Raw genomic sequence first — 22,741 nt, 5'->3', positions numbered from 1 at the left:
TGAAGTGCTAGGTGTTTGTGGCGGGGGTGCCCTTCTCAGTGCCCGTCCGCCTTACCGCTGCCCTGTGGTCCATGCCGCATTTGCAGCCCCGCCGCCAGAGCCCGCAGATCCGGGTGGGCCTGGGCTGAGCTTGCGGGGCGGGGCCTAGCGCGGCGGAGTGGGCTTGGCCGGGAGGCCCCGCCCCGTCCCGCTTAGACAATGCCCCGGAGCCGCCAGACCGTCGCGCCCCCGCCCCGCCGCGGTGCGTGAGCTCCCCGGCCCGGAGACCCCTTCAGACCCAGAGCTCCCCGTCTCCGGGGCTTGAAGACTAGGACTCCCCTGCCAACTCTGCCTTGTGGGGGAGGGGCCCCCTCCCAGATCCCGCTGCCGCTGGAGTGGGGGCGACCACAGGAGGTGAGTCGGGGGAAAGGGCTCCCCTGGACCGCAGAGGGGCTGGAGCTCAGGCGTGCTGAGCCTTCACTGGACGGAACCAGCGGGCAGCTGGCGTTTGGGTGCGGAGCTGGGCGGGGTGGACTTTGGTGGAAGGTGGACGGGGTGCAGGGTCCTGATGCCAGGAGTGGCGCCCGCGCCCGCTGGTGAACCACGCCCCGGCTCTCCGCCCCTTGCATTTCGCTTTCGACCTCTCCCAGTCCTCCGGGACTCAGTCTGGTTTATACCGGGTCGCGACACGGGCAGCGTGACCGGCCGGGGTGGAGAGAGGGTGCTTAACTCCTTAGGCTCTAAGTTCTCTCTCCTCGCCCTCTACCCCATTCACCTTGGGGCGTCCAGGACTCCCAGCCCCCAGGCCCGACTCGCCCCTCACTTTCTCCTCCTGTCTCTTAACCCGGGTGGGTACCCGGCCGGAGTTCGGGTCCCACCGGCGGCGAGCTGCTGAGGGTTAAGGGGGCGGGGCCGCCGCATTTTTGGGGAGTGAGCGCATCCTAGCGGCTGCCAAGAGGGGCGCTCGGCCGGGACCTCACGAAGCCCCCAGCTGGGGCAACAGGTGTTTCGGAGATTAGGGATCCCCGTCTGCTCTTCGGGCTCCTCTTAAAGAAGCAACAGCGTGAGGGTGCGGGGTGGCGCGGGGTCCACAGGGGAAGCAGGCCGGGAGGGGGTGGGGCGGGTGGGAGGGGCGCCCGGAGATAGCGGGAGGACACCGGGCGCTCTCACCCACCCCACGCCCTGCTCTGCTTATCTCTTTCTCTGCTCCCCGCTCTCTGTCTCTTCTTCCAGACGAGTGAAGTGAAAAGAGAGAAAACTGAGAAAGCAGCAGCCGGAAGGGGCGTCTGTGTGGATGGGATGGGGCCGCCGGGGGAGGGGCTGGGGCGCTGCTCCCATGCCCTGATCCGGGGTGTCCCCGAGAGCCTGGGATCCGGGGAGGCTGCGGTGGCCGGCCTTCCGGCTCTGGACCTGGCCAAAGCTCAAAGGGAGCATGGGGTGCTGGGGGGTAAACTGAGGCAGCGACTGGGACTACAGCTGCTAGAACTGCCTCCCGAAGAATCACTGCCGCTGGGACCACTGCTCGGTGACACGGCCGTGATCCAAGGGGACACGGCCCTAATCACGCGGCCCTGGAGCCCGGCTCGAAGACCTGAGGTGGGGGCCGGGGCGCGGTGCGATGGGGGAGGGGGAGGAGCTGGGAGCGTGCGTGTCTCAGCCTCTTGCTCTCTGCCGCTGCCCTAAGGTTGAAGGAGTCCGAAAAGCCCTCCAGGACTTGGGGCTCCGAATCGTGGAGATGGGGGATGAGAACGCGACGCTGGATGGCACCGACGTCCTCTTCACGGGTGAGGCTGGTGGTGGTGGCCAGCACCCCTAGATCCTGTCGCGGGAAGTTTGGGAGACTGGGCGGGCTCGGGCCCTGTTTTCATCTCACTCCCGCCCTCGAACTGCCGCGGCCTCCCGGGCGCAGGCCGGGAGTTTTTCGTAGGCCTCTCCAAGTGGACCAACCACCGCGGAGCTGAGATCGTGGCGGACACTTTCCGGGTGAGCGCGGCTGCACCTGGGGAGGGGCTGGCTAGGGGCGCCCGGCAAGGGAGCCGCGGAGGGCCCCTGTGCAGGAGGCGCCCCCCTGAACGCCTCCCCTTGCTGTCTAGGACTTCGCAGTCTCCACCGTGCCAGTGTCGGGCCCCTCCCACCTGCGCGGCCTCTGCGGCATGGGGGGACCCCGCACCGTGGTGGCAGGCAGCAGTGAGGCTGCCCAGAAGGCGGTCCGGGTGAGAAAAAAAAAAAAAAAGAAAAAGAAAAAGAAGGCGGGGAGGAGGGGCTGGGCTTGGCGGGAGGGCGGGGCCGAGGGCGTGGGCGTGGCTCCGGGCGGGGGTGGCGGGGAGCTGGGAGGCTTGGACACTTAGCGTCAGCACTTGCCTTCACTGAGCTGCGTATCTAGTATGAAAGCACACACGAAAAAGCAAAAGGGCTCAATAGTAGGACAGGGAGCTGAGAAACCAGAGAGGGAAGATGCATTTGCTCTTCTAGAATTTCAAGAAACCCCTCAAGGCGGCATCGAAGCTGTGACATGTGGGAGGTACGGGACAGGCAGGTAGAAGGGGAGAAGTGGGTTGTAGGTGAAAAGAACTGCTTGTGACTAGGAGGTGGAAATTAGCAAAAGTAACTAAAGTGCTTAGAACCAAAGTAGTGGAAGCACTTAGAGCAGCCTCGGACACAAAGTAAGCGCTGTGTGCTTGCTGGTGTTATTTGACAAATGTCACTCTGCCGCCGACCCTGAGCAGGGCTCCTAGTCCATGGTAGAGTGACAAACAATTGTGGGGAAGCTCTTAAGACCGAACACTGCCTCTTTCTTCTCTCCCAGGCAATGGCAGCGCTGACAGATCACCCTTATGCCTCCCTAACCCTCCCGGATGACGCAGCTGCTGACTGTCTCTTTCTGCGTCCTGGGTTGCCTGGTGGACCGTCTTTCCTCCTGCACCGGGGAGGTGGGGACCTGCCCAACAGCCAGGAGGTAAGGGAGGGCAAGAGTCCCACCCCAAGACTGCCCCCAACCAGAGATAGGTGGCTCGTCTTTCCTAGAGGGAGGACGTCTTTCCTAGTGGGAGGATGGAGGGGTACCTTCTCTAGAAGTCTGGGTGGGGCTGCTAGGAGCTGGTCAAAAGTGGGTGTGGCTCTGGCTTCCTGCTCTTAGTCCCTCTCCATCCACGTCCTCTCTGCAGGCATTGCAGAAGCTTTCTGATGTCACTCTGGTACCTGTGTCCTGCTCTGAACTGGAGAAGGCTGGTGCTGGGCTCAGCTCCCTCTGCCTGGTGCTCAGCACGCGCCCCCACAGCTAAGGACCTGGCCTGGGGTTCTGTTTGCCCAGGGGTAGTGCAGCCTAGGGAGTAGAGAGGGAAGGAGGGTTAGATGGAGGATGGTGAGTAGTGGGAAGTAGTGGGGAGAGGTCCCCAAGACAAAGGTAGGGCATAGTGTGGGAAAAGGGCAGGGGCCACTGGGTGAGTTCTCTCTCTCAGAACCAATAAAATAGAATTGGCCTTTTCGATTGGGCTGTGGCTCACGTCTTACTGGGGCAAAGGGATGGGACAGGGCTGAAACCCTGGGAAGTGTTTGGCAAGGAGGCCTCTTTGGTTTAAAAACTCATTAAGCACTTAATGAGTCATTCACTGCCCAACCCTGTCGCAGGTATACAATGGGACAGTCAGGATTTCTATTATGGACAGCATTCCAGAGCAGAAAAAGGAGTATGTGGGTGGATCACTCTCTGAATTTATCTAAATGCCAGATGATTCAGACACTGGTAGATTACTAGTTCACCTTTATTTTATGGAAAAGAAAAAAATGTTATTACCAGGGACATTAATTTTCATTCACTCATTTACTGAGAAGCTCAGCAGTTATATAAAAAGGTCAGTCTCCTGACGACAGGGAATTCACAGTCCATGAAAGTTTCTTACAAATGGAAAGACAGCAGATATTATTGTGCTGGAATAATTCACTGGAGGCTGTTCTCTGAGAAAAGTACAGACTCCCTAGGGCATCAACGTATGTGCAGGAGTAGGGAAGAAGGGTCAGGAACAACTTTGCACAAAAGGATACACTTGAATCAAGTCCTAATGATGAATGAGAATTATCCCAGCAGGTAGTGGGGGTATTTGGGGGCTGGGGAGAATTCTCCACGCTGCCATGTTGTATGCATGTGGGGTGACAGAGATAAGCCTGGAGAGTGACAAAAAGCACTGCGGCACCTCACACTGAAATGGCCCAGAGCTGAAAGGTATGGCGATAGACACCAAAGTACTGAGAGAAGGCTGTGGGGATTGGGTTAGTACCTCGGGAAGGTCTACCTGGCTTCCGAGAGGGCAGGAGGATGAGACAGGGCTTTGGGTGACCCAGCAGGGAAATTGGGAAGGTACATTATGATGTCAGTGCTGGGCATGGAGATGGGTGTAGATCTGACAGTGACGTCAGGTGGAAAGATAAGACTTGATAGCTCATGTGGGAGTGAGAGAGGAAGAGGTCTGCATGACTCCCAGTTTCTAGCCTGGGCAACTGGGTTACCTGGAAGAGAATCCAGAGAAGGGGCCAGGCGTGGGGGCACAGGCTGAAATCCTAGCACTCAGGAGGCTGAGGCAGGAAGATCGCTTTGAGTTCAAGGCCAGCCTGGGCTACATAGTGAGTTCAAGGAGAGCTGGCTCTCCATCAAGAGACCCTGTCTTGAAAGGAAGAAAAAAAAAAAAAAAAAAAGTAAATGCAAAGGAGGATTCCCCGAGTGACTTGGGAGATGACAAGGAGTTGGGTTTGACATGTTTGCAAAATGCCGGGGGCAGCCAGAGACACCGTACTAGATCTGGGCAGGAGAGAATTCTGGGAGCCATTTGCAAAGCTGGAGGCTGAGGATGGGCTGTGGCTAGAAGTCTTCCTGAAGGGGAGTGAAGGTAAAAAAGAACGGAACAAACCTAGAATTGCGGGGCACACTGTGGGGCGAGGGAATAAGGAGTTCAGAAGGAGGACACCAGCAGCAAAGTAGAACAGAGCATAAAGGAGGGGGTGATCAAAGCCAAGCCAGACGAATGCTAAAGAATGGCGCCTAGGACATCCCTGGCGTCCTCGTGGAGGGTAGGTAAGCAGTTTCAGCAGAAAATGAAATTCAATTTCAGAAGAAAATGAAAAGAGCAGGTGTACACCCCTGGATCAAAACGCTGGATTCTGAAGAGACAGGGCAAACGCAGGGGAGTTCGGATGTCTCAGGTGGGAGACAGGGCTCAATCAGGCTTAGAGAAGACACCGCTGGCGAAGCCATAGCGGAGGTTGTAGGAGGGATGGGGCAAGAGCTTCGGCAGGGAGCTGGAACCCAGGTCACCTGCCCCCCGGATTCCCCTTCCAGGGGAGAGGCCCCCAGGAGGGCCGGGGTAAAGGGTGCCCTTCAAACTACAACCGCATAGACAGTGGACGCGTCAGCAGGGACCACCGAGGACAGCCGGCGGGGCCTCCTGAGGGCCATGTAGTCCAGATCTGCGTACAGCAGGCTCTAGAGGTGAGGGAGGAAGGCAGACGGACTCAGCGGTCTGACTCCCTCGGGGTCCAGACCTCTCTCTTGGTCCACGTTCCTCAGGGGTTCTGTCCAGGGCTTCCAGGGGTTCTTTCCCATCCTCAGACCTTACCGGCTCCTCCGGGTCCAGGTCCCCTGGAATCTCGGGTTCCACCCACTCCACTGCGGGCGCCGGGGACTCTGCTTTCACAAGTGGAGCTATGTGGGGGGGACAGAGCTGACGGATGGAGAGAAGGTGACCAACCGGTCTGCTCCCATGGGGGCTCAGACGCGGGGCTGGGGCGGGGAAGGCGCGGTGGGAGCACCTGGAGAGCAGGCGTCTTACCGAACGCGGGCAGCGGCGGCAGCGGGGGCGGGGGCGCGCGCCTGCGAGGGAGAGGGCAGCCTGTGAGAGTCGCCCATCTCGTCGCGCTGGTTCTCCTCGGCCAACGTCACCCCTGCAACTTGCAGGCTCTGACCCACCGGGACAGCGTAGGCTCCTTTCCGCGCTAGGCGGCCCACGCTCGCATCCTGCGGCGCTCTGGCTCGGTCCCTTCCGCCAGGGCCGCGCACGGCACCCTGCGACCTCGCTCTCCCGGGCCGACCTCTCGCCTCCTCCAAACCGCGCGCGCGGAGCTCGATCGCGCTCTCCCTCCCACCCCCGCAGCTTCGGGTCGCGCCCTCCCCGCTCCCGACCACGCCATCCCAGGGGCCGCGCCCCGCGCACCTGCGCAGCCACGAGGCCACGCCCCCGCTCACCTGCGCAGCCACCAGACCACGCCCAGCGCCCCCAGGCCCAGCGCCAGCCCCGCGCCCAGCAGAGGGATGAAGACCTGGGGATACACCGACCCTGGGGGGGCGATGCCGAGGTCAGGGCAGACAGGGCCAGCGCTCAGCGCTCAGCGCTCCGGCTCAGTGGGGTCCCCTGCCTCCCCCGGGTGTCCCATCGCTTTGCCCGACCGGAGTCCCCCGTGGCTGCTGGCCTCCGCCTACCGTGGCTGGGCCCCGGGGCCCTGCAGTCGGCCGTGTCCCCCAGCACGTGAAGCAGCGTGCGGCTCTCTTCTTCTTGGTGGCCCTTGCAGATGAAGGTGCCCGAGTCCCCTGCGCTCACGAGTAGCTCCAGCCGGCGGACGGCAGGGTCCAGGGAACGCAGGCGGCCGGCGAAGGGCAGGAGGGGCGGCACAGTGGGGACCCCGCTGGCCGAGGCCCACAGGATCGGGCGGCGTCCTTTGGACAGGCCTAGGCAGGCGGGGAAGCTGGGTGCCCAGGCCCAGCGGATGGGGTGCGAGACCCCCACACAGGAGAGATTCACCCGGTCCCCAGGGCGGCCGACCAGAGAAGCTAGGGAGGCGCAGGGGGTGGGGTGGGGCAGTTAGAGCTAGTCCCCAGGGCGAGGCGACCCCCCACCTCCTTCCTCTCCTCTGCCCTTCACCACTGGACCTCCCCACACACCCCACCTCCAGGCGCCCCTTCCTCCACGTCGGTCTTGGGCTGTCACAGTTTCCCAGGCTGCTTACCCCCTACGTCCCCGTGGGCCCTGGCCAGCAGCAGAGGCAGCAGCTGCAGGACCAGGGCCATGTTGGGATGCAGTGGGGAAAGGTTGAGTGATTCAGCAGAGGAGACCGGAGGGAAGGGGGCGGCTGCGGCGGTCCTGTGGGCTCTGATAAGAGCGGGTGCCCGGGCCCCAGCTGCTCCATCTCCCCGGGAAACTCACAGCCCTCAAACAGTGCTCACGTTTGTGCCCTGGCCCTTGGCACAAGCGCGTGTGCCTGCCTAACTCCTCCAGAGCGGCAGTGGCTGGGAGCATCAGGAATCTTGGCTTTGCCATCCACCAGCCGTGCCATGCAGGTGCGTCGTTTAGTCTCTGCCTGCTGCTCATCCGAGAAATGGAGACAAAAGCACCTACTTCCTAGCACACTGTGAGAACCAAACAACACAGTGCATATAAAGTCCCTGAACAATGGCTGACAGCCAGGAACACTATTCAGGTGCTTCTCATTGTTGTTGCTACTTCTTTATTTAGCTCCTACCTCACCTCTCTGTGCCACGCTGTCCCGCCCTGCCAGCAGTGCCCCACCCACGAGCCTTTGGGAGGCTGAGACAGCACCTCCCTGACCTGTGTGCCTGGCCCACCTGGACTCTCAGCCCTAGTCTTGCCCCCCCATGACATCACGGAGACCTTCCATGACATCACAGACCCTTTACCCTGTGCTTGAGCAGGAGCTGGGGAGATGAAGTGAACTGAGATGAATTCCGCCCCTTCCGTGCCCAGCTTCTGCCCGCACGCGCCTGCCAGGGGTCCCCACACACCTACATTTGGCAGTCAGTTTCAGCCGAATCCCACTGTCCAGTTTCTAGACACTAGCAGAAGCTGTCACAATGGCCATTCTGCACTGTGATGCCCCTTCAGAGAACGGGGTGCTGGCGGCTCTCAGCTGGGCCCTGAAACCAAGAGCCAAAATGGAGTTGGCCGCGGGCAGCACTCGCCCTCCCTGGCCTCTCTCCCGCCCTCTGTCCCAAGCCAGCCGGCCAGCCCCTCCCCACACCTGGTCTGCCTCTGGACAGCTATGTGTGAAAGGGGAGGGAGGCACCCACAGCTGCAGAGAAGGGAGGGGCCTTTGGCATTATAAATTCCAAAAAGGTGCTCACCTCCCAGAGCCAGGTCCCTGAAAATCTCTGTCAGCTGTTGCGGCCTCTGCCATTGTCAGGACGGGCGCCATGAAAGGCCTTCAACTGCTCACCCTGTCTGCTCTATTCTGCTGGGTCACAGGTGAGTCTTGGGGGCCCATCAGTTAGGACACTGCCTCCCCTCCTCTGCCCTACCCTGCCCACCATTCAGGGTCCCAGACACCCCTAACCCCACCTGACTCATCTGTCCTGTGCCTCGTGGACCAGACCCTCTGTGACAGGTTCCTCCTTCCACTTCCCAAGGACCCAGGCTCCCAGCATCACTGTCCTCCTCAGCCCCAAGAGAGACCCTCTGTCCCACCTGCCCTGGCTCTGTCTTATTCCCCAGTCCACGGTGCCCCGCCTTCTTCTTGGGCACTGATGTCTGGATCCCAGGCCAGCCACCCTCCAGCATGTAGCCGCCCATCTCCTCCTCTTACCTCTGGCCCTCAGCAGGACTCCTTAGACCTAGGGCTCCAGACCCAGGCTCATTTTGGACCTCCGCCTCCCTGTCGACTCCATGAGGGACCCGGTGCTCAGCAGTGGCCCTTCCTATTCCTCCCGTCTCTTTCCCGGGCTGCATACCCTCATCTCTGTTGGGAGTGGAGTTTCTGTATGGTTCCGGTGACCATCCCTGGGATTCCCCATGCTTCTAGGGAGCCAGGGAGTTTCCCTGAGCTCTCAAGGGAGGGGGTGCTGGACCGCTCACCCTTAGGTGAGGCAGGTTTCATTGATGCACACTCACCAGCCCCTCCACCCTCGGGCGGACCCCTCCTTCACCAAACTTTGCGCGTCCAAACCTTGAATTAGCTGAAACAGGACCCCCAGGGGCGTCACCTTCTGCACCCACCCGTTTTGGTGAGACACAAACCGGTGTGCTCCCTGCCAGGCATTGTTCCTTCTGCCCAGAACTGCAGTAGAGGCTTCCACTCAGGACAGGACGGCGCCTCTTCCTGTGCTCTTGGCAGCCCGGCGAGGGAAGGGTAAATCACCCTTGCTGGTCACGCTGGCCTCAGCTTCCAAGCCAGCTCTGACGGGTGAAAGTGCTGCAGCCGCACGATTTTTATTTTTCACATTTCTTTCTGTTTCAAAGTGTCTGTTCTCCATCCTCCTCTTACTCCCTCCCCAGGGTTTCTTCACGCCCTGGGTCGCCCCGGCCCCGTGCTTTGTTGGTGGATGTGCTCCTCCTGACTCATCCCCGATGGGCGCAGTGGGACAAGATGTTCAGGGTGTGGGCCCGGCACAAGCAACAACTCCACCCTCGCCTCCGCCCACCTGCCTCGCTCACAGTATCTCACCTGTGCTCCCGCCACCCAACAGGGCCGAGGGCCACTTGACGGGCCCTTCCCCAACCACCCCCTTGCTCAGCTCACCCCAGGTGGCTCAGACATCGGGTCCCCTCGCCCTGTCACCCTGACTTATGTATGTCTCCCCAGCTGACATTCGCTGTCACTCCTGCTACAAGGTCCCTGTGCTGGGCTGTGTGGATCGGCAGTCCTGTCGCCTGGAGCCCGGGCAACAGTGCTTGACAACTAACGTGTACCTTGGTAACATCCCCTTCTGAGCTGGGGGAGGGGGCAGGTGCGAGACTAAGTCTGGGACTGAGTTCCAGCCAGGGCTGAGACTGAAAGGGAAGAGAATTACAGCAGCGAAGGGGCTGGGGATTTAGCTCAGCGGCACAGTGCCTGCCTGGCAAGTGCAACGTCATGAGTTTGATTCCCCGTACTGGAGAAAAACAAAACAAAAAAAAGAGTTACAGCAGTGATAACATAGCATTTGGCCAAAGAGGATTGTGTGCCAAGCACTGATTTATATCTTTAGAGGCACTGTTTTTTTGTTTGGTTTGGTTTTGGTTTTTTGAGACAGGGTCTCCATATGTAGCTCGGGCTGGCAACTTGCTGTGAAGCTCAGGTTGGCCTCAACCCTCCTGCCTCAGCCTTCCAGGTGCTAGGGTCACAGGCACGAGGCAGTATGCTCACCTCACAGAGGCACTCTTTCAATGCTCACAGTAACCAAGATGAGTGCGAATATAATATTGAGGAAATAATCTCAAAAATAAATTATAGTGTTAGGGATGTAGCTCAGTGGTACAGTGCGTGTCAGGCATGCCCGAGGCCCTGGGTTCCTTTCCCATTGCAGGGTGGGGGAAGAGAGAGGGGAGGGGAGGGGAGACCTAGGGAAGGGAAGAAGGTGAGAAAGAGAGAAGAGAGAGGAGAGAGGGATGAAGGGAGAGGAGGAGAAGAAAGGAGAGGAAGAGAGGGGAGGAGAGGAGAGGGGCTGCAACTGCAACTGGCTCAAGGCCGCCCCCCCAGCAGGTGCTAGAACTAGGACTGGATTCAGGATAAGGAGCTGCCGGCTGTGGTGGGTGACGGGATCGAGAAGGCAGAGCCGGGGAGCTGGGAAGCAAGGAGGCGCCCGGGTGGGCGCACAGAGTGGTGAGCCGGGTGCCCTCCTAGCTGACTCCGTCACTCTCTCCCTAGGGAAGATGTGGGTGTTCTCCAACCTCCGCTGTGGCACACCAGAGGAGCCCTGTCGTGAGGAGTTCAATAAAACCAACCACAAGTTGGGCCTGAACTACAACACCACCTGCTGCAACAAGGACAACTGCAACAGCCTCGCCCCCCGTGCCGCCCCAGGCGTGGCGCTGGTGTTCCTCACCTCCTTGGCTGGCCTTGGCCTCTGGCTGCTGCACTGAGGCTCGCACCACGGCTCCCCTCCTCCCAGCGCTTGGCCTGAGCCTCTCGCCCTGCGTCCCCGTGGCCCCTGGCTTCCCAGGATGGTCTCTCCCTGGCCCTTCCTATGAAGAGCGTGTCCCGAGTCCCTTCTTTAATGAGACGGTGCTCAGAGTGACCTCCCTCTGCCGTTTTGCCTGAGTCCTCTCCCATTGTGCTCTAGGCCCCTCTGGATCCTCCACTGGCCTCTGAGGGGCATTGTGCTGTGCCCTCACTGCGGAGGAAATGGGACCGGGGCCTGGAGTGGGGCTTCCATCCCGTCCCCAGCGCAAGTTCCCAGGAAGGACCTGACGACCTCACGTCCCTGAGGGCTGACTCCCCAAACCGTCTACTCACTTCTTCCCATTTTGAGTAATAAATGTCTGTGTCTAATAAATTGCGCACTTACTAGGAGGAGACCTAAGTGTCAGGCGCCCTGCCTTTCCCTGCCTTCCCCAACAATCCTCAGGGGTATTTCTCCGGTAGGCCAGGCTGGCGAAAGGAGGAACAGGTTTTTCAGGCCTCCTCTCTCCCTTTCAACGTCTGGGGGTGGCACACGGGCCCCAGTGTTTGGAGCAACAGCTCTTATCCTAAACTGAGGCACGCCCCTGGTACTCTGCCAAGAAGGAGGTGCAGCCCGGCTTGAGCTCCCCAGAAAGTGTGGAAGAGGTGCACAGGCCTGGGCCCTGCTTCCCTTAGTCCCTCAGGTAAGACTCTGAGGTCACACCTGGCCTGGTTACTCACGGGAATATCCAGGCGACGCTCCTATCAGGGGCTTACACCCCCTTTCTCAGTTCACAATAGTCCTACCTAGAGCCAATGGGATGAACAGGGGGAAAACACAGCCAGGCTCACGGGGCCCTGGTGGCCAGAGCCTGTGAGCCTCGGCCAGCCTCAGCGCTAAGAAGAGTCTCCCTAGCAAGGCGTCTCGTGTCCCTGCAGGCAGATTCATCATCGTCCTGGGGGTCTTGCTTGAGTGTGGCCCTTGTAACTGAGTCCACCGACGGACTGGGAGCCTCCAGACTAGAAGCCAGATGCCCTCGTCTCACCCGTTCCCATTGACAAGAGAGCCGTGGGATTTTTCCAGTCAGCTGCAGAAGAGCCGACAGATTTTAATGGCTCACCGAGGAATGCTTGTCTTCTCAGATGCTCAGAGCCCCCGTGCTCCCTTCCCCGCCCCTGAGCCCGCTACCCGATCCACAGTCCTGCCAAAAGCCAGGTCAGGGTGGTGACCGCGGCAGCCAGGACGCACGCGGGGGCCGGGCTGCTGGGCACGGCGCCGTTGCACAGGTCCCCCACGCAGCAGTCCCTGAGGGTGGTGTACGTCAGGTCTCCCACCGACTCTGTTTCCACTTGGTTGCAGCGATGGATGGCCACGCAGGCTGGCTGGTGCTGTCTCAAGGTCACTGAGGGCGAGAGAGAGAGAGAGAGAGAGAGAGAGAGAGAGAGAGAGAGAGAGAGAGAGAGAGAGAACGAGGCTGGGTGGGTTGCTGCCTAAAACCCCGGGCACCAATCTCACCCTGTGAAAAGGGCAGGTAGATCTAAACTGCGGCGCAGTCTGCAAAATAACCTATCATAAAAGTAAATTTAAAAAAATTTTTAAAACATAAAACAATTATCAAAATAGCCTGGCACAGGGCTGGGGATATAGCCCAGGGCACAAGTGCCTGCCTGGCAAGTGCAAGGTTCTGAGTTTGATTTCTGGTACCAAAAAAAAAAAAAAAAAACCTAAAGAAAGAAAAAATTAGTCTGGCACAATTTGAACTTGCTACAGCAAGAATGTCTAACCTATTCCAGTGCTCTCCCCTCTGCGAGATGGGCCATTACATAAACTTAAACAGTGTGAAACATAAAATAAACTATGAAATAGTCAAATGTGGTGGTGCACGCCTGTAATCCCAGCACTCAGGAAGCTGAGGCAGAAGGATGGCTTTGAACTCAAGGCCAGCCCGGGCTACATAGCAGGACCCTGACTCAGAAAACAAGAACAAAAAAATGAAATACAGGGCCTGGGGATTCAGCTCAGTGGCACAGCCCCTGCCTGGTAAGCGCAAGGTCATGAGTTCAATTCCTGGTACCGGAAGAAAAACGAAACAAAAATAAATAAATAAATAAATAAATAAAATATAAAATAACCTACCAGGATTCTTCAAAAGTGTCAAGGTCAGCTAGGCATGGTGGTGCGGGGTCTGTAATCCTAGCCCTCTGGGAGGTAAAGGTAGGGGATTTTAAATTTGAGCCCAACCTCGGGGAAATCTGCAATTTAGAGAATTTATCTCAAAAAAAAAAAAAAAAAGAGAGAGAGAGAGACAGAGATAATTTATCCCAAAAAATAAAGGGACTGAGGCTGTAAAGGCTTGGGTGTAATCCCCAGCACTGTCAAAAATAAATAATAAATAAATAAATAAATGTGTCAAGGTCAAGGTGACAACAGCTTGGCAAGTCTCCGGAGAGGGGAAAACTAAAGGTGAAGTGGGATCCTGGTTTGTGTCTTGAGCCAGAAAAAACGACAGGAGTGGAACGACTGGTTCAACGAATCCTGCACCTCGGCTATTTTCTGCTTTTCACAACTGCTCCACGTTTGTGCGAGATTCAGCGAGGCTGGGTGAAGTTCATATTCTCTGTGCCACTTGTGCAACTTTTCTGTCATCCCCAAATGATTTCAAAATACACACACACACACACACACACACACACACACGTGTACGTGCCCCAGGCCTTGGCCAACTCCTGCTCCTGAAAGTTGGGGCTGGTTTTCTCTGGGAGTGAACCGGCCCCTAAGGGGCCCCCGAGGTCCTCCCGGGGCTGGGCTGCTCCGGGCTCGGCGAGGGCCAGATGGGTGGAGAGTCGCCATGGCCACAGCGCCCTCCGCCCACAACCCGGCCGAGCCCGCTCGGGCGCCGGGCCGGGCCGGGGGTGACACGGCAGGCTGGAGGCGGGAGGGCGCGGGACTCACGGTTCAGCTTGAGCTGCCCCACGCTGGCCTGCGGGGTGCGCTCCAGGAAGCCGCAGCGCTCGCCCTCGCCGCAGGTGGTCACGCTGTGCGCGCAGCCGCCGCCCGGGCCGGCCCCGCAGTCGAAGCACCGCGCGCGGGACCCTGCGGAGAGAGGGGCGCTGGCTCACTCGGGCCCCGCAGCCCGCGCGGCTCGGCACAGGCGTGGGTGCGCCGAGCGGCGGCCTGCTTACCCAAGGCAGCGCCCAGCAGGGTGCAGAGCAGGATCCCGACACATCCACCTCGGGGCTTCATCCCGTCCGCCTGGGTCAACCGAGCCTCGCCCTGCCGCCCACCCCTCCGGCCCTGCTCCTGCTCGGCCGGCCTTATATCCCCCTTGCCTTGGGCTTTACGGGCCCATAAAAAGGGTGGAAAGAGTCTCCGTCCCCCAGCAGGCGCAGGGGCCCCCGTGGGGCGGGGTGGGGCCGGCGGGTGCTCGGAGCATCCCCGAAGCCCAAACACCTCAGTCCTCAGCCGGGCTTCCAAACCCTCTCGGGAGCTCCTGGCCCCTCCTGGGACCGTGCCCAGGCTCCTGGAGGTGTCCCCCACGCTCCCCGCATCTGCGGAAGGCTGGATGTTCTTCACTACTTCAGCCAGAACGCCAAATCCCTACAAACTGATGTGGATACGAAAACCCACGTCTTCCACTAAGTCTAAAATTAAATAGTTTGGCAAAAATGAAAAGCGATGCCACCTCCCTCACTGGGCAGTTGGAAACTAATAGTTAATTTCCGAAAAACTTTGTTTCGCTGACATGTAATAAGTCTGTTGTTTTTATTGTTAAGTGAATCAACCAATGCCTTTCTAAAACGTCCTGTTTTAATTTCTAATATAGTGAATACTGATCGAACCCACAGAAAGGAAAGCTCTTTGCTGTCTTCAGTAATTTTTAAGTGTAAAAGAGCTGGGAGTGGTGGTGGTGCACACCTGTAATCCCAGCTACCAGGGAAGCTGAGCCAGGAGGATCTCAAGTCTGAGGCCAGCCTGGGTAGTTCAGCAAGACCCTGCCTCAAAATCAAACTGAAATATTTAAAAGGGCTAGGGTCTAGTTCAGTGTTTGGGCTTTTACCTAGTTTGTGTGAGACCCTGGATTCAATCTTCAGTACTGAAAAGGGGTGGGGAAGGAAACAAAGAAAGAGGATTCTGAGATGAAATTTTGAAAACTGCTGCTTGGTGAACACCTGTCTCTCCCTCTCTTTCTGGTCTGACTCTTCTGGTTAAGGTGCTTTTTGTGTGTGTGATTCTGTGAATGGGTCCTAGAGCCTCACAAATGCTAGGCAAGTACGCTGTCACTGAGCCACACCCCAGCCCTGTCCCCAACCTCTGAAACCCCAGTCTTGCAAATTCTGCCTCCCTCCTTTCTCCCTAAATCCTACCCACTCCTTCCTCCGTGCAAACACATTCATCCGGCCAGGCCCTGCTTGTGATTACTTCTCCCCTTCAAGGGAGGAAAGCTGGGGACGATAATTATGGGGTAGGAATGTTGAGGCTTTGGGGGGATCAAAGGGATGTGAAGCTGGTGGGGGTGGCCCCTCCACAGCTGGGCTTCATGGGTGGGGTGGGGGGTGGCTGGGTGGGATTGTTGGTTGCACACTCAAGCACCACTCTCTAAGATCTGGGCCAGGGCTGTTTGGAAGTAGGACCTGGGCGAGGGACAGAGAAGGCAAAACAAAGAGCAGAGGGAGCCAGGACAGCTGAGGCAGGAGCCCAGGCAGCGGGAGGGGAGCAGGAGGGAAGGCGACAGACACCATCAGGAGCTGCAGAGGGTGCGGAGCACAGGCAGACACAGAGCCCAGAAGACCCTCCAGGCGAGGGCAGGGAGGGGGCGAGAGACAGAGGAGGGGTGCAGGAGCAGAGGGCCAGCCCCGTGAGTCAGACTGGGGAATGAATTCTGTCACTGTCCCACCCCCAGATTCTCTCCCTAGGTGTGTTTGTCTGCCATTCCCTCCTGTCACGCTCAGATGCTCCGCTCAGCTTGGGGTGCAGCTCACATTCCCCGGGATCCGGCCTCTCGCTATGGGTGTCCGCAGCGCCGTCCTGTGCCTCCTGCTCGTCTGCGGGGCCCTGGGTAAGGGTGGGTGGGGAGCTCTCTGGGCAGGGGATGGGCCAGGGGCCGGAGGAGCTTGAGGGCTGGAAGGGACAGGGGCTGGCAGGGGCCAGGCCGGGGTGAGAGGGGGCACTCTGAGGACCGGCCCGCCCCGCGGGTCAGCGCAAGCGGAGAAGTGTGAGCTCCCTCTGCCTCTCAGCCCTGTCTTCCACTTATCTCCCCTGAGCTCTGCCTTCTGCGCCGGGCCCTCAAAGTCAATTCCTGGCTTCTTACCCGCCTCTGGCACCATCTACTTCACCTTCTCCCTCCCTCCCTCTCTCCCTCCGTCTCTGCACCCCTCTGGCGTCTTGTGTCTCTCACTGCGTCTTTCTCTTGGCTTCCGTTCCTGTCTGTGTGCCTCTCAAGCCCTGTCTCTCTCCTGCCTCCACCTCCGTTTCTTTTACTTCCCCTGCCTTCTCTGCCTGTTTTCCTACTTCCTCAGCCTCCGTTTCCTGCCCCCCCCATCTCTCTGTGTGGGCTCTGCCTTTCCTCCTGCCATGATCTCTGCTTCCTCAACAGGCCTCACCACGCCCTCTGCCCGGGCTCGGCTCCGCTGTTACGCCTGCAGCTTCGCCAGGCCCTGCTACCCTGTTCCCACGGAGTGTCAGGACGACGAGGCTTGCGGCATCAGCGTTGGCACCTCAGGTAGGACTCTGACCCGATGGCCTCTCTCCTGCCGGTCCCTGTGTCCGTCCTCCCTTGCCAGCTGCCCCACATTCCTCCTTTGTCCCACAGACCAGAATGAGGTCATCGAGCGGAAAGGCTGCCTCCCCAGGGCCCAGTGCCCTCTGCCAGGCCATGCCACCTACTGGTCACGCTCCTACATGCTGCGCCACCAGTGCTGTGAACAGGACTTGTGCAACCTGGCCACCTCGACCCGGCAGCTCCCCAGCCTTCTGCTCACCACCCTGGTCCTCCTCGTGACCGGCTTCACCTGGGGAGGCCGCCTCCTCCACTAGCCTCGTGTGGATCTGTGGGCCTCGGGGCAGGGCTCCTCCACCATCACCACAGGCCTGCAACCCCCGCACGGACACCTGAGACTTGCCCAAGAACCTGATTTTGTACAAAGACCTCAGACCCCTGGGCCCAACAGCCCCGCAGGTACCTGCCCAGAGCCCGGCCCCCAAAGAAACCCTTGTTCTGTGTCTTTCTAGATGCCTGGTGCTGATGTCCCCTCTTAGCCCCAGATCCCTGGCAAGGTAGCCACTTTGATGAGGTTGTGGGCCCCTGGCAAGAGGGCGGAAGGGACACTGGAACGGTGACGAGGAGTCTGGCTGGGAAAGACGTTACTTGGTAAACTGAGAACTCAGGAATGAGGGACTTAGCTTCAGAGCTATAAAAAGTAGATTTAATAAAAGGGCCATCTGGGAGCCTGGTGATGCTGCAGTGCGTGTGTGTGTGCGCGTGCATGTGTGTGTGTGTGTGCACGCACAGGTGTGCTCTCTGAGAATGAGCTACAGCTGCTTGGTGGGCTGGGCTGAAGTGCTGGCACCAGAACCCTGCATCCCCCTCATTTTTCCCTGTATCATTCACGTCCTCCTTCCTGCCAATGTCTTAGCTTAAGCCACTGCAGCGTGAAGGCTTTAGGCGAGATTTCCGAGAAGGCTCTTCCCCAGTGAGGCCCGAGCTAGAGCCAAGACTCTGAAGGCTGCCTGGCCCAGCTGCCTGTGAGGGTGCGACCCGGAGTCCAGCTCACTGCTGCCCGAGAGTGGAGCGGCCTGCTGGGAACATGAATGCCCCTCCCCACCTCGCCAGCCCAGACTTGTCGGGGCTCCAGACAGCTCCCCCGGGGAGTCCCATGCGGCAGCCTCTCAGGCACAAAGAAAGGCATGACCTCTGGCGCAGGGAGGTGGTGCTCCAGGAGTCAGAGGCAACCAGCTGCTCACGCCCCGGATGCCGCCAGGGAGCACGGCGGGGAAGTGTGTGTGCCTCGGATAAGGAGGGTGCCCTGGGGGGCCGAGCGCCAGCGCCGTCCGACTCAGCTCCCTCTGCCTCCATCGGAGGAAGTCTGCAGGCCGATTAGACTGCCAGCCCCCTTAGCTTCTCTTCTTCAGGAGGGTGCGCTTAGGCGGAGGAAGTGCTGGCTTAGCTCGAGGCTGTCCGCGCTCCTCCCGTTTTCCCTGTCCTGCGATTCTCCCACTTGTGCTTCTGTTTTTCTCTCTTTGTCCATCTCCTTCCTCTCGCGCTGACCTGAGTCTCTTCCCTTCCCTCTTCCTCAGTTTCCTCGAATGTGTTCTTAGGTCCCCCCACCACGGATACCTCCAAAGAGCTGGGTTGCTTTGCCTCTTCCCTGCCCACCGCACCCTTTCCACTGGCAGCAGCTAGCCCAGGTTCCCCCCAACTTCAGAGCACTTCATGCTCAGCACCACCCCTCCACTGGCCACTTCAAGACAGGAGACCACACCTTTTTGTAAGGGAGGACATGGAACAATGCCGCTCCTTTCTTTCAGCCCCTCCCATCCCCCCACACAGCTTGGAGGCTGCTGAGGGCCAGCTGGACAGCCAGCCCCTCCCCCCTTGCGTCCTCTATATGCCAGATGGCGGGGAACCAGCAGGTCACACTTCCCAGCAGCAGATGTCACCAAGATCATCTGGTCTTGTGGGCAGGTGGGCTGTGGGGTTTGCAAAGCAGGGAATCAGATTAAGGATGGCTCTTCTCCCTCCTTGGGAACCAGGGCCCCACCCCCAACCCATGCTAGCCTTTCCTCTCCCACCCCCACCCCCTCCCCGGGCCCTCTAAGGTTTAAGCCTCCGGTGCCTTTTGTTCCTTACCGGAGACAGGCCAAGTGGATGTTCTCATAGACCTGGATTTCAGGCTTGAACTGAGGAACTGAGGCTTCTAGGGAGAACGGGCACGAGATACACAGAAGAGAAATCCGCAGGCCAATCAGAGCTGGGTTCCCACCATCCCCTCCCCTGGAGAGGACAGGGCAGAGGCCAGATGTGAGAGAGGGTCTCACCTTGGCCTTGGAGCCCCTGGGCCCTCCGCCTCCAGAGCACGATGCTGAGGGCCAGGATGGTGAACCCCTGGCCCACCGTGAGCAGCAGCGTCAGGATCCAGGGCGCATCCCAGCCCGTGGCAGGGCCACAGACAGTGGGAGGCGCATCCATGGAGGCTGGAAGACAGGAGGGGCCGGAGGGAAGCGGTAGGGGGCCTGACCCTGTACCCCAGAGAGAGGCTCCCCCAGTCTGGGGGGCTCTTCCTACAGAAGACTTCATGCACTTCCCTGCGCCCCAATATCCACTACCCCCCTTTACTCCTTTCCAGGATCCTGCCCCGACCTCCTACGCCAACATCAGTGGAGAATGGCGGTGCTGTCCTGCCGCACATGGACAGCTAACTGCAGAGCACACCTCCAGCCACAACTGCCCCAGTAGTAATTCACCTTTCCCAGAAAAAATAAAGTGGTTCCCATGTATTTATTTCTCCACTCATTCACTCTCTAGCATTGCATGGTCTCACCGTGCACCTGCACTGTATTTAGTGGGGAGGATGTAGGGGGCAGTACCCCCAGCCACTGCCCCTTCCCTGGCCTTGGCTTCCTCAAATAACAGCCATTTGCCCCTGCATACTCCCTGAAGATAGGTTTTTTTGTTTTGTTTTGTTTTCTGGTACTGGGAATCGAACTCATGACCTTGCTCTTGCCAGGCCGGTGCTGTACCGCTGAGCTAAATCCTCAGCCCCCTAAGGCAGGTTATTATACACTCCATAGTTGGTATATGGCTTTTTTTTGGTTTTTGGTTTTTGGTTTTTTTGCTACTAGGGAGTGAACCCAGGGCCTTCACACTTACCTATATCCTCAGCCCTTTTTACTTTATTTTGAGACAAGGTCTTGTTAAATTGCCTATGTCAGGCTCAAATTTGTGGTCCTCCCGCCTAAGCCTCCCAGAGTTTTGGGATTACAGGCATGCACCACCACTCCTGGCAGTATCATGGCTTTTTTTTTTTTTTTAACTGCAGAACAATTCTATCTGTATATCTATCTATCTATCTATCTATTTATCTATCTATCTATCTATATTTCTTTCCGCCTCCACTATCCATGGGCCATTGTAACAGCAGTGCATACATCCTTTGTTCAAATGACAACTCCCTCAGCAATAATTTTATGTTCTTCCTCTCTGCTATGGGATATTCCGCAAAAAGGCATAAACTGCCCTATTTATAAACAATGGTATATTTCACTGAAATATAGTCTTGGCTGCTGGTCTGTTTCATCTGAAAAGTGGCTTAACCAATCCCATTTTGCTGTGGACTTAGTGAACATAAGCAATGGTCTGCTCTGCCAGAAATTACCCCCACGCTGGCTCGGTTTACCTCCTCTCGCCTCCTCCCCTGGCTGGTAGGAGGAAATCCCTCCCTCTCTCCTTCCTCAGTTTACCTGGCAGGCGGAAGCTGATGCCTTTGTCTTGAGGCGTGAGGCAGCGGATGATTCTTGGTCTGTGGGCCCTGGGCTCAGGGTGCCCCTCCCCGGGACAGACCAAAAGCAGCGCAGCCCCATCACTCCAGAAGGGCAGAGTGTGCCCTCTCACGGGCCCTGTCCCCTCCTGCCAGGCCACAGAGTCCAGACGCCTGGCAGGTACTGCAGAGCACAGGAGGACAGAGCAGGAAGAGCCATCTGGAGCCCTTGCCGAGAACTGGGACCCTGTGAGACACAGGAACCTTTAGCTCTTGTCCTGGGCTTCCCGAGTCCGCACGGCCCGTGACTTCCATGCCCCTGCTCACCTTTGAGCACAGAGACGTCGTACACCCTCCAGTTCTGGTACTCCAAGTGCTGACCCAGCACGGTGCACCAGTACCGGCCGGCGTCTCCGTCCTGGGACTCTTTCAGCCACAAGGAATAGTTTCCCAGGAGTTTGAGTCTGGAGTCCCTTCCGGTTTGCCCAAGGTGTGGGACTCTGCTGGGTATTTGGATTTGGGCCACCCGGGTAGTGGACGTGCCTGCTGCGGGGCTGTGGAACCAAGACAGGACTCCGTCCCCATGTAGGATACGAGGTAAGGGACACGGCAGCTCCATTGCTTCCCCTAAGGCCACATAGATGGCCTGGATGTTGTCTGTGGGGAGATGGTGGTATGAGGCCAAAGACCGCCATCACATCGAGAAGCCCCCATGTGACCTCTAACCCCAGCTTCCTACTCCTCTGGGGTCTCCCGGTACTGGTTTGGCTAATGAACACATTTCTCAAGGGACAGCTACAGAAGAGAGAGAAAGGGCCAGGGATACAGCTCAGCGGCACAGCGCCTGCCTGGCAAGCACAAGGTCCGGAGTTTGATTTCCGGTACCAAAAAAAGAAACCCAAAAAATGAAAGAGAGGTGGAGAGTGTAAGGACTTTCCTTCCCTCTTCTCCAGCCAGTGAGAGGATCTAAGTGCAGGAGGGTGGGCCAGGGATATAGCTCAGTGGCACAAGCACCTGCCTGGCAAGAGCACAGTCCTGAGTTCGATTCCCGGTACCAAAAAAAAAATGGTGCAAGAGGATAAGGCTGAAATAGCTGGGAAACGCCTTAGTCTCGTCAACATTTACTCACTTGTTTTTAGTTTCTAAAGGAAAGTGTATGCAATCCTGACCTTCCTCGCCTCTGCGCTGTCCCCAGGGCTAGAGGCAGGGAGAGGTCAGGGGCAAGTCTGTCCTCTTGAGTCAGATGCCCACTCAAGGGCCCTAGAGAAGAAGGCCAGCCTCCCTCCCCAGCCTTGCACACAGCTGAAGAATCTCCCACCTCTCCTTACCTACAACGGCCTGGGAGCGGCCACACAGAGACAGAAGGAGGATGAGTAAGATGGCCATGGGGGGAGCCTGCGCGTCCTCCGGCTCCAAGGCCTGGTGTTCTCAGGGAGGAAACACAGCCCAGATAAAGGCCCACACTGCCCGGGTTGGGGCGGCCTGGGCTTCTGGAAGGGATGAGAATCCGGGGGGAGATAAAACCCAGTTGCATATCTCCTGGGGGAGAGTGGCCACCTTTCTCCTCCAGGGGCTGGGAGAGGACCAGGTCCAGGCTGCTCCTGCATGGAAGAGGTCCTAGCTGTCCCCCTCCTGTTGCCTTGTCTTTCTTTCTTTCTTTCTTTCTTTCTTTTTTTCTTTCTTTCTTTCTTTCTTTCTTTTTTTTGAGACAGGGTCTTGCTATGCAGTTCAGGCTGGCCTTGAGCTCACTTTGTAACCCAGGCTGGCCTCGAACTCGCAACGATCCTCCTGACTCAGCCTCCCGAGTGCTGGGATTACAGGCGTGCGCCACCATGCCCGGCACCTCCCATCAGTCTGGAAGTACATTCTCTGGTCTCTCTTCTACCCCTAAGAGAGGTCAGCCCTGAGCCAGCAGCTGCATCTTCACACTGGTCTCCGTAGAACCTAGCACAAGACTGTATGCTGTCAGTGGTCCAAAAATGATCTGGAATGACCACATTGCCTGGCATATCACAGACCTCTTCAGAAGCCTTGAGGAGCATATTACGCTATTACTCAGGTGAATGATTTGCCTTGGGACCTGGATTATTCACAGATTCATCCCTCTTCTCTAGGAAGACTCTTAGTCTAGATGTAATGGTGTTTAATCTGTTATTTACTTATTAAAATATTATTTTTGCGGTGGTAGGGATTGAGCCCAGGGCCTCACACGTGCTAGGCAACTGCTATACCACTGAGCGACACATTCCCCAACTTTTATTTTTGGCCAAAGACTATCTGAGGTACACCTGGATAATGCAAATATTCACACCATGGAACACTGGACAACAAAGAGAATGAACAAATCATAGCGCAGCAGAGTAAAGAATCCAGACACAAAGAATATGTATTGTGTGATTCTTTATATAAAGTACAGCCAGGCGAGGTGGCACAC

The 22,741-nt window shown here is 58.1% G+C and overlaps 6 protein-coding genes across 20 annotated transcripts; 3 read left to right on the top strand and 3 right to left on the bottom strand.

The window, feature by feature from the left end:
* The first annotated feature begins 174 nt into the window (after window positions 1–174).
* Window positions 175–3,464, top strand: Ddah2 (dimethylarginine dimethylaminohydrolase 2). 3 transcript variants are annotated; one of them, XM_005389381.2, is made up of 7 exons: window positions 175–393; window positions 1,213–1,575; window positions 1,664–1,763; window positions 1,889–1,962; window positions 2,073–2,192; window positions 2,786–2,935; window positions 3,144–3,464. In XM_005389381.2, exons 2-7 carry the CDS (start codon window positions 1,279–1,281, stop codon window positions 3,258–3,260), a joined length of 858 nt encoding a protein of 285 aa, XP_005389438.1. In that variant the 5' UTR covers window positions 175–393; window positions 1,213–1,278; the 3' UTR covers window positions 3,261–3,464. The 3 variants fall into 3 exon arrangements, with proteins under 3 accessions (XP_005389438.1, XP_013372264.1, XP_005389439.1); XM_013516810.1 differs by lacking the exon at window positions 175–393 and adding an exon at window positions 430–827; XM_005389382.2 differs by lacking the exon at window positions 175–393 and adding an exon at window positions 875–1,048.
* A 1,177-nt stretch (window positions 3,465–4,641) lies between these two features.
* On the bottom strand, window positions 4,642–9,411 carry LOC102023073 (chromosome unknown open reading frame, human C6orf25). 8 transcript variants are annotated; one of them, XM_013516805.1, is made up of 7 exons: window positions 8,970–9,411; window positions 8,560–8,712; window positions 7,187–7,894; window positions 6,446–6,793; window positions 5,799–6,302; window positions 5,586–5,671; window positions 4,642–5,452 (listed from the first exon to the last, which is right to left on the bottom strand). In XM_013516805.1, exons 3-7 carry the CDS (start codon window positions 7,294–7,296, stop codon window positions 5,379–5,381), a joined length of 1,122 nt encoding a protein of 373 aa, XP_013372259.1. In that variant the 5' UTR covers window positions 7,297–7,894; window positions 8,560–8,712; window positions 8,970–9,411; the 3' UTR covers window positions 4,642–5,378. The 8 variants fall into 8 exon arrangements, with proteins under 8 accessions (XP_013372259.1, XP_013372263.1, XP_013372261.1 ...); XM_013516809.1 differs by lacking the exons at window positions 8,560–8,712; window positions 8,970–9,411 and adding an exon at window positions 8,102–8,193 and having other exon boundaries at window positions 5,799–5,839; window positions 6,212–6,302; XM_013516807.1 differs by lacking the exons at window positions 8,560–8,712; window positions 8,970–9,411 and adding an exon at window positions 8,102–8,193 and having other exon boundaries at window positions 7,187–7,369; window positions 7,763–7,894.
* On the top strand, window positions 8,137–11,249 carry Ly6g6c (lymphocyte antigen 6 complex, locus G6C). The gene is made up of 3 exons (XM_013516813.1): window positions 8,137–8,222; window positions 9,556–9,666; window positions 10,600–11,249. Exons 1-3 carry the CDS (start codon window positions 8,171–8,173, stop codon window positions 10,812–10,814), a joined length of 378 nt encoding a protein of 125 aa, XP_013372267.1. The 5' UTR covers window positions 8,137–8,170; the 3' UTR covers window positions 10,815–11,249.
* Window positions 11,250–11,906: 657 nt separating this feature from the next.
* Window positions 11,907–14,507, bottom strand: Ly6g6d (lymphocyte antigen 6 complex, locus G6D). Its single transcript, XM_005389363.2, has 3 exons — window positions 14,017–14,507; window positions 13,787–13,927; window positions 11,907–12,236 (listed from the first exon to the last, which is right to left on the bottom strand). Exons 1-3 carry the CDS (start codon window positions 14,075–14,077, stop codon window positions 12,019–12,021), a joined length of 420 nt encoding a protein of 139 aa, XP_005389420.1. The 5' UTR covers window positions 14,078–14,507; the 3' UTR covers window positions 11,907–12,018.
* A 719-nt stretch (window positions 14,508–15,226) lies between these two features.
* Window positions 15,227–19,327, top strand: LOC102021482 (sperm acrosome membrane-associated protein 4-like). Of its 4 annotated transcripts, none has more exons than XM_013516853.1 (4): window positions 15,227–15,296; window positions 15,735–15,890; window positions 16,428–16,553; window positions 16,644–17,278. In XM_013516853.1, the coding sequence occupies exons 2-4, from the start codon at window positions 15,839–15,841 to the stop codon at window positions 16,865–16,867; spliced, it is 402 nt and encodes a 133-aa protein (XP_013372307.1). In that variant the 5' UTR covers window positions 15,227–15,296; window positions 15,735–15,838; the 3' UTR covers window positions 16,868–17,278. The 4 variants fall into 4 exon arrangements, 2 of the variants coding, with proteins under 2 accessions (XP_013372307.1, XP_013372306.1); XM_013516852.1 differs by having other exon boundaries at window positions 15,277–15,296; window positions 15,748–15,890; XR_001235059.1 differs by lacking the exon at window positions 15,227–15,296 and adding an exon at window positions 19,177–19,327 and having other exon boundaries at window positions 15,731–15,890; window positions 16,644–17,009.
* Ly6g6f (lymphocyte antigen 6 complex, locus G6F) lies at window positions 18,314–21,783 on the bottom strand. 3 transcript variants are annotated; one of them, XM_005389360.2, is made up of 6 exons: window positions 21,636–21,783; window positions 20,635–20,964; window positions 20,291–20,554; window positions 18,869–19,024; window positions 18,681–18,747; window positions 18,314–18,520 (listed from the first exon to the last, which is right to left on the bottom strand). In XM_005389360.2, the coding sequence occupies exons 1-6, from the start codon at window positions 21,691–21,693 to the stop codon at window positions 18,496–18,498; spliced, it is 900 nt and encodes a 299-aa protein (XP_005389417.1). In that variant the 5' UTR covers window positions 21,694–21,783; the 3' UTR covers window positions 18,314–18,495. The 3 variants fall into 3 exon arrangements, with proteins under 3 accessions (XP_005389417.1, XP_005389416.1, XP_013372305.1); XM_005389359.2 differs by having other exon boundaries at window positions 18,502–18,520; window positions 18,681–19,024; XM_013516851.1 differs by lacking the exon at window positions 18,314–18,520 and having other exon boundaries at window positions 18,657–19,024.
* Between the last annotated feature and the right edge of the window lie 958 nt (window positions 21,784–22,741).

Source organism: Chinchilla lanigera, unplaced genomic scaffold, assembly GCF_000276665.1.
Source record: "Chinchilla lanigera isolate Chin_1 unplaced genomic scaffold, ChiLan1.0 scaffold00036, whole genome shotgun sequence".
In the NCBI taxonomy this organism is placed as follows: domain Eukaryota; kingdom Metazoa; phylum Chordata; class Mammalia; order Rodentia; family Chinchillidae; genus Chinchilla; species Chinchilla lanigera.
The sequence above is the reverse complement of the archived record's forward strand: the minus strand, read 5'-3'. Positions and strand labels throughout refer to the sequence as shown.

What these genes read in the sequence shown, in the direction of transcription:
- LOC102021482 (XM_013516852.1), top strand. An exon ending in GCTCGTCTGCGGGGCCCTGG is followed by an intron (nt 15,891 to 16,427) that starts GTAAGGGTGGGT and finishes CTTCCTCAACAG; the next exon opens with GCCTCACCACGCCCTCTGCC. An exon ending in CATCAGCGTTGGCACCTCAG is followed by an intron (nt 16,554 to 16,643) that starts GTAGGACTCTGA and finishes TTTGTCCCACAG; the next exon opens with ACCAGAATGAGGTCATCGAG.
- Ly6g6d (XM_005389363.2), bottom strand. Translation starts at nt 14,077, where the DNA reads ATGAAGCCCCGAGGTGGATGTGTCGGGATCCTGCTCTGCACCCTGCTG. An exon ending in CCTGCTGGGCGCTGCCTTGG is followed by an intron (nt 13,928 to 14,016) that starts GTAAGCAGGCCG and finishes CTCTCTCCGCAG; the next exon opens with GGTCCCGCGCGCGGTGCTTC. An exon ending in GGGGCAGCTCAAGCTGAACC is followed by an intron (nt 12,237 to 13,786) that starts GTGAGTCCCGCG and finishes TCTCGCCCTCAG; the next exon opens with TGACCTTGAGACAGCACCAG.
- Ly6g6f (XM_005389359.2), bottom strand. Translation starts at nt 21,693, where the DNA reads ATGGCCATCTTACTCATCCTCCTTCTGTCTCTGTGTGGCCGCTCCCAG. An exon ending in CCGCTCCCAGGCCGTTGTAG is followed by an intron (nt 20,965 to 21,635) that starts GTAAGGAGAGGT and finishes ATCTCCCCACAG; the next exon opens with ACAACATCCAGGCCATCTAT. An exon ending in CGACGTCTCTGTGCTCAAAG is followed by an intron (nt 20,555 to 20,634) that starts GTGAGCAGGGGC and finishes TGTGTCTCACAG; the next exon opens with GGTCCCAGTTCTCGGCAAGG.
- Ly6g6c (XM_013516813.1), top strand. Translation starts at nt 8,171, where the DNA reads ATGAAAGGCCTTCAACTGCTCACCCTGTCTGCTCTATTCTGCTGGGTC. An exon ending in TCTATTCTGCTGGGTCACAG is followed by an intron (nt 8,223 to 9,555) that starts GTGAGTCTTGGG and finishes ATGTCTCCCCAG; the next exon opens with CTGACATTCGCTGTCACTCC. An exon ending in GACAACTAACGTGTACCTTG is followed by an intron (nt 9,667 to 10,599) that starts GTAACATCCCCT and finishes CTCTCTCCCTAG; the next exon opens with GGAAGATGTGGGTGTTCTCC.
- Ddah2 (XM_005389381.2), top strand. Translation starts at nt 1,279, where the DNA reads ATGGGGCCGCCGGGGGAGGGGCTGGGGCGCTGCTCCCATGCCCTGATC. An exon ending in GCCCGGCTCGAAGACCTGAG is followed by an intron (nt 1,576 to 1,663) that starts GTGGGGGCCGGG and finishes CGCTGCCCTAAG; the next exon opens with GTTGAAGGAGTCCGAAAAGC. An exon ending in TCGTGGCGGACACTTTCCGG is followed by an intron (nt 1,963 to 2,072) that starts GTGAGCGCGGCT and finishes CTTGCTGTCTAG; the next exon opens with GACTTCGCAGTCTCCACCGT.
- LOC102023073 (XM_013516805.1), bottom strand. Translation starts at nt 7,296, where the DNA reads ATGGCACGGCTGGTGGATGGCAAAGCCAAGATTCCTGATGCTCCCAGC. An exon ending in CCAAGGGCCAGGGCACAAAC is followed by an intron (nt 6,794 to 7,186) that starts GTGAGCACTGTT and finishes GCGCCTCCCTAG; the next exon opens with CTTCTCTGGTCGGCCGCCCT. An exon ending in ACCTGGACCCGGAGGAGCCG is followed by an intron (nt 5,453 to 5,585) that starts GTAAGGTCTGAG and finishes CCTCACCTCTAG; the next exon opens with AGCCTGCTGTACGCAGATCT.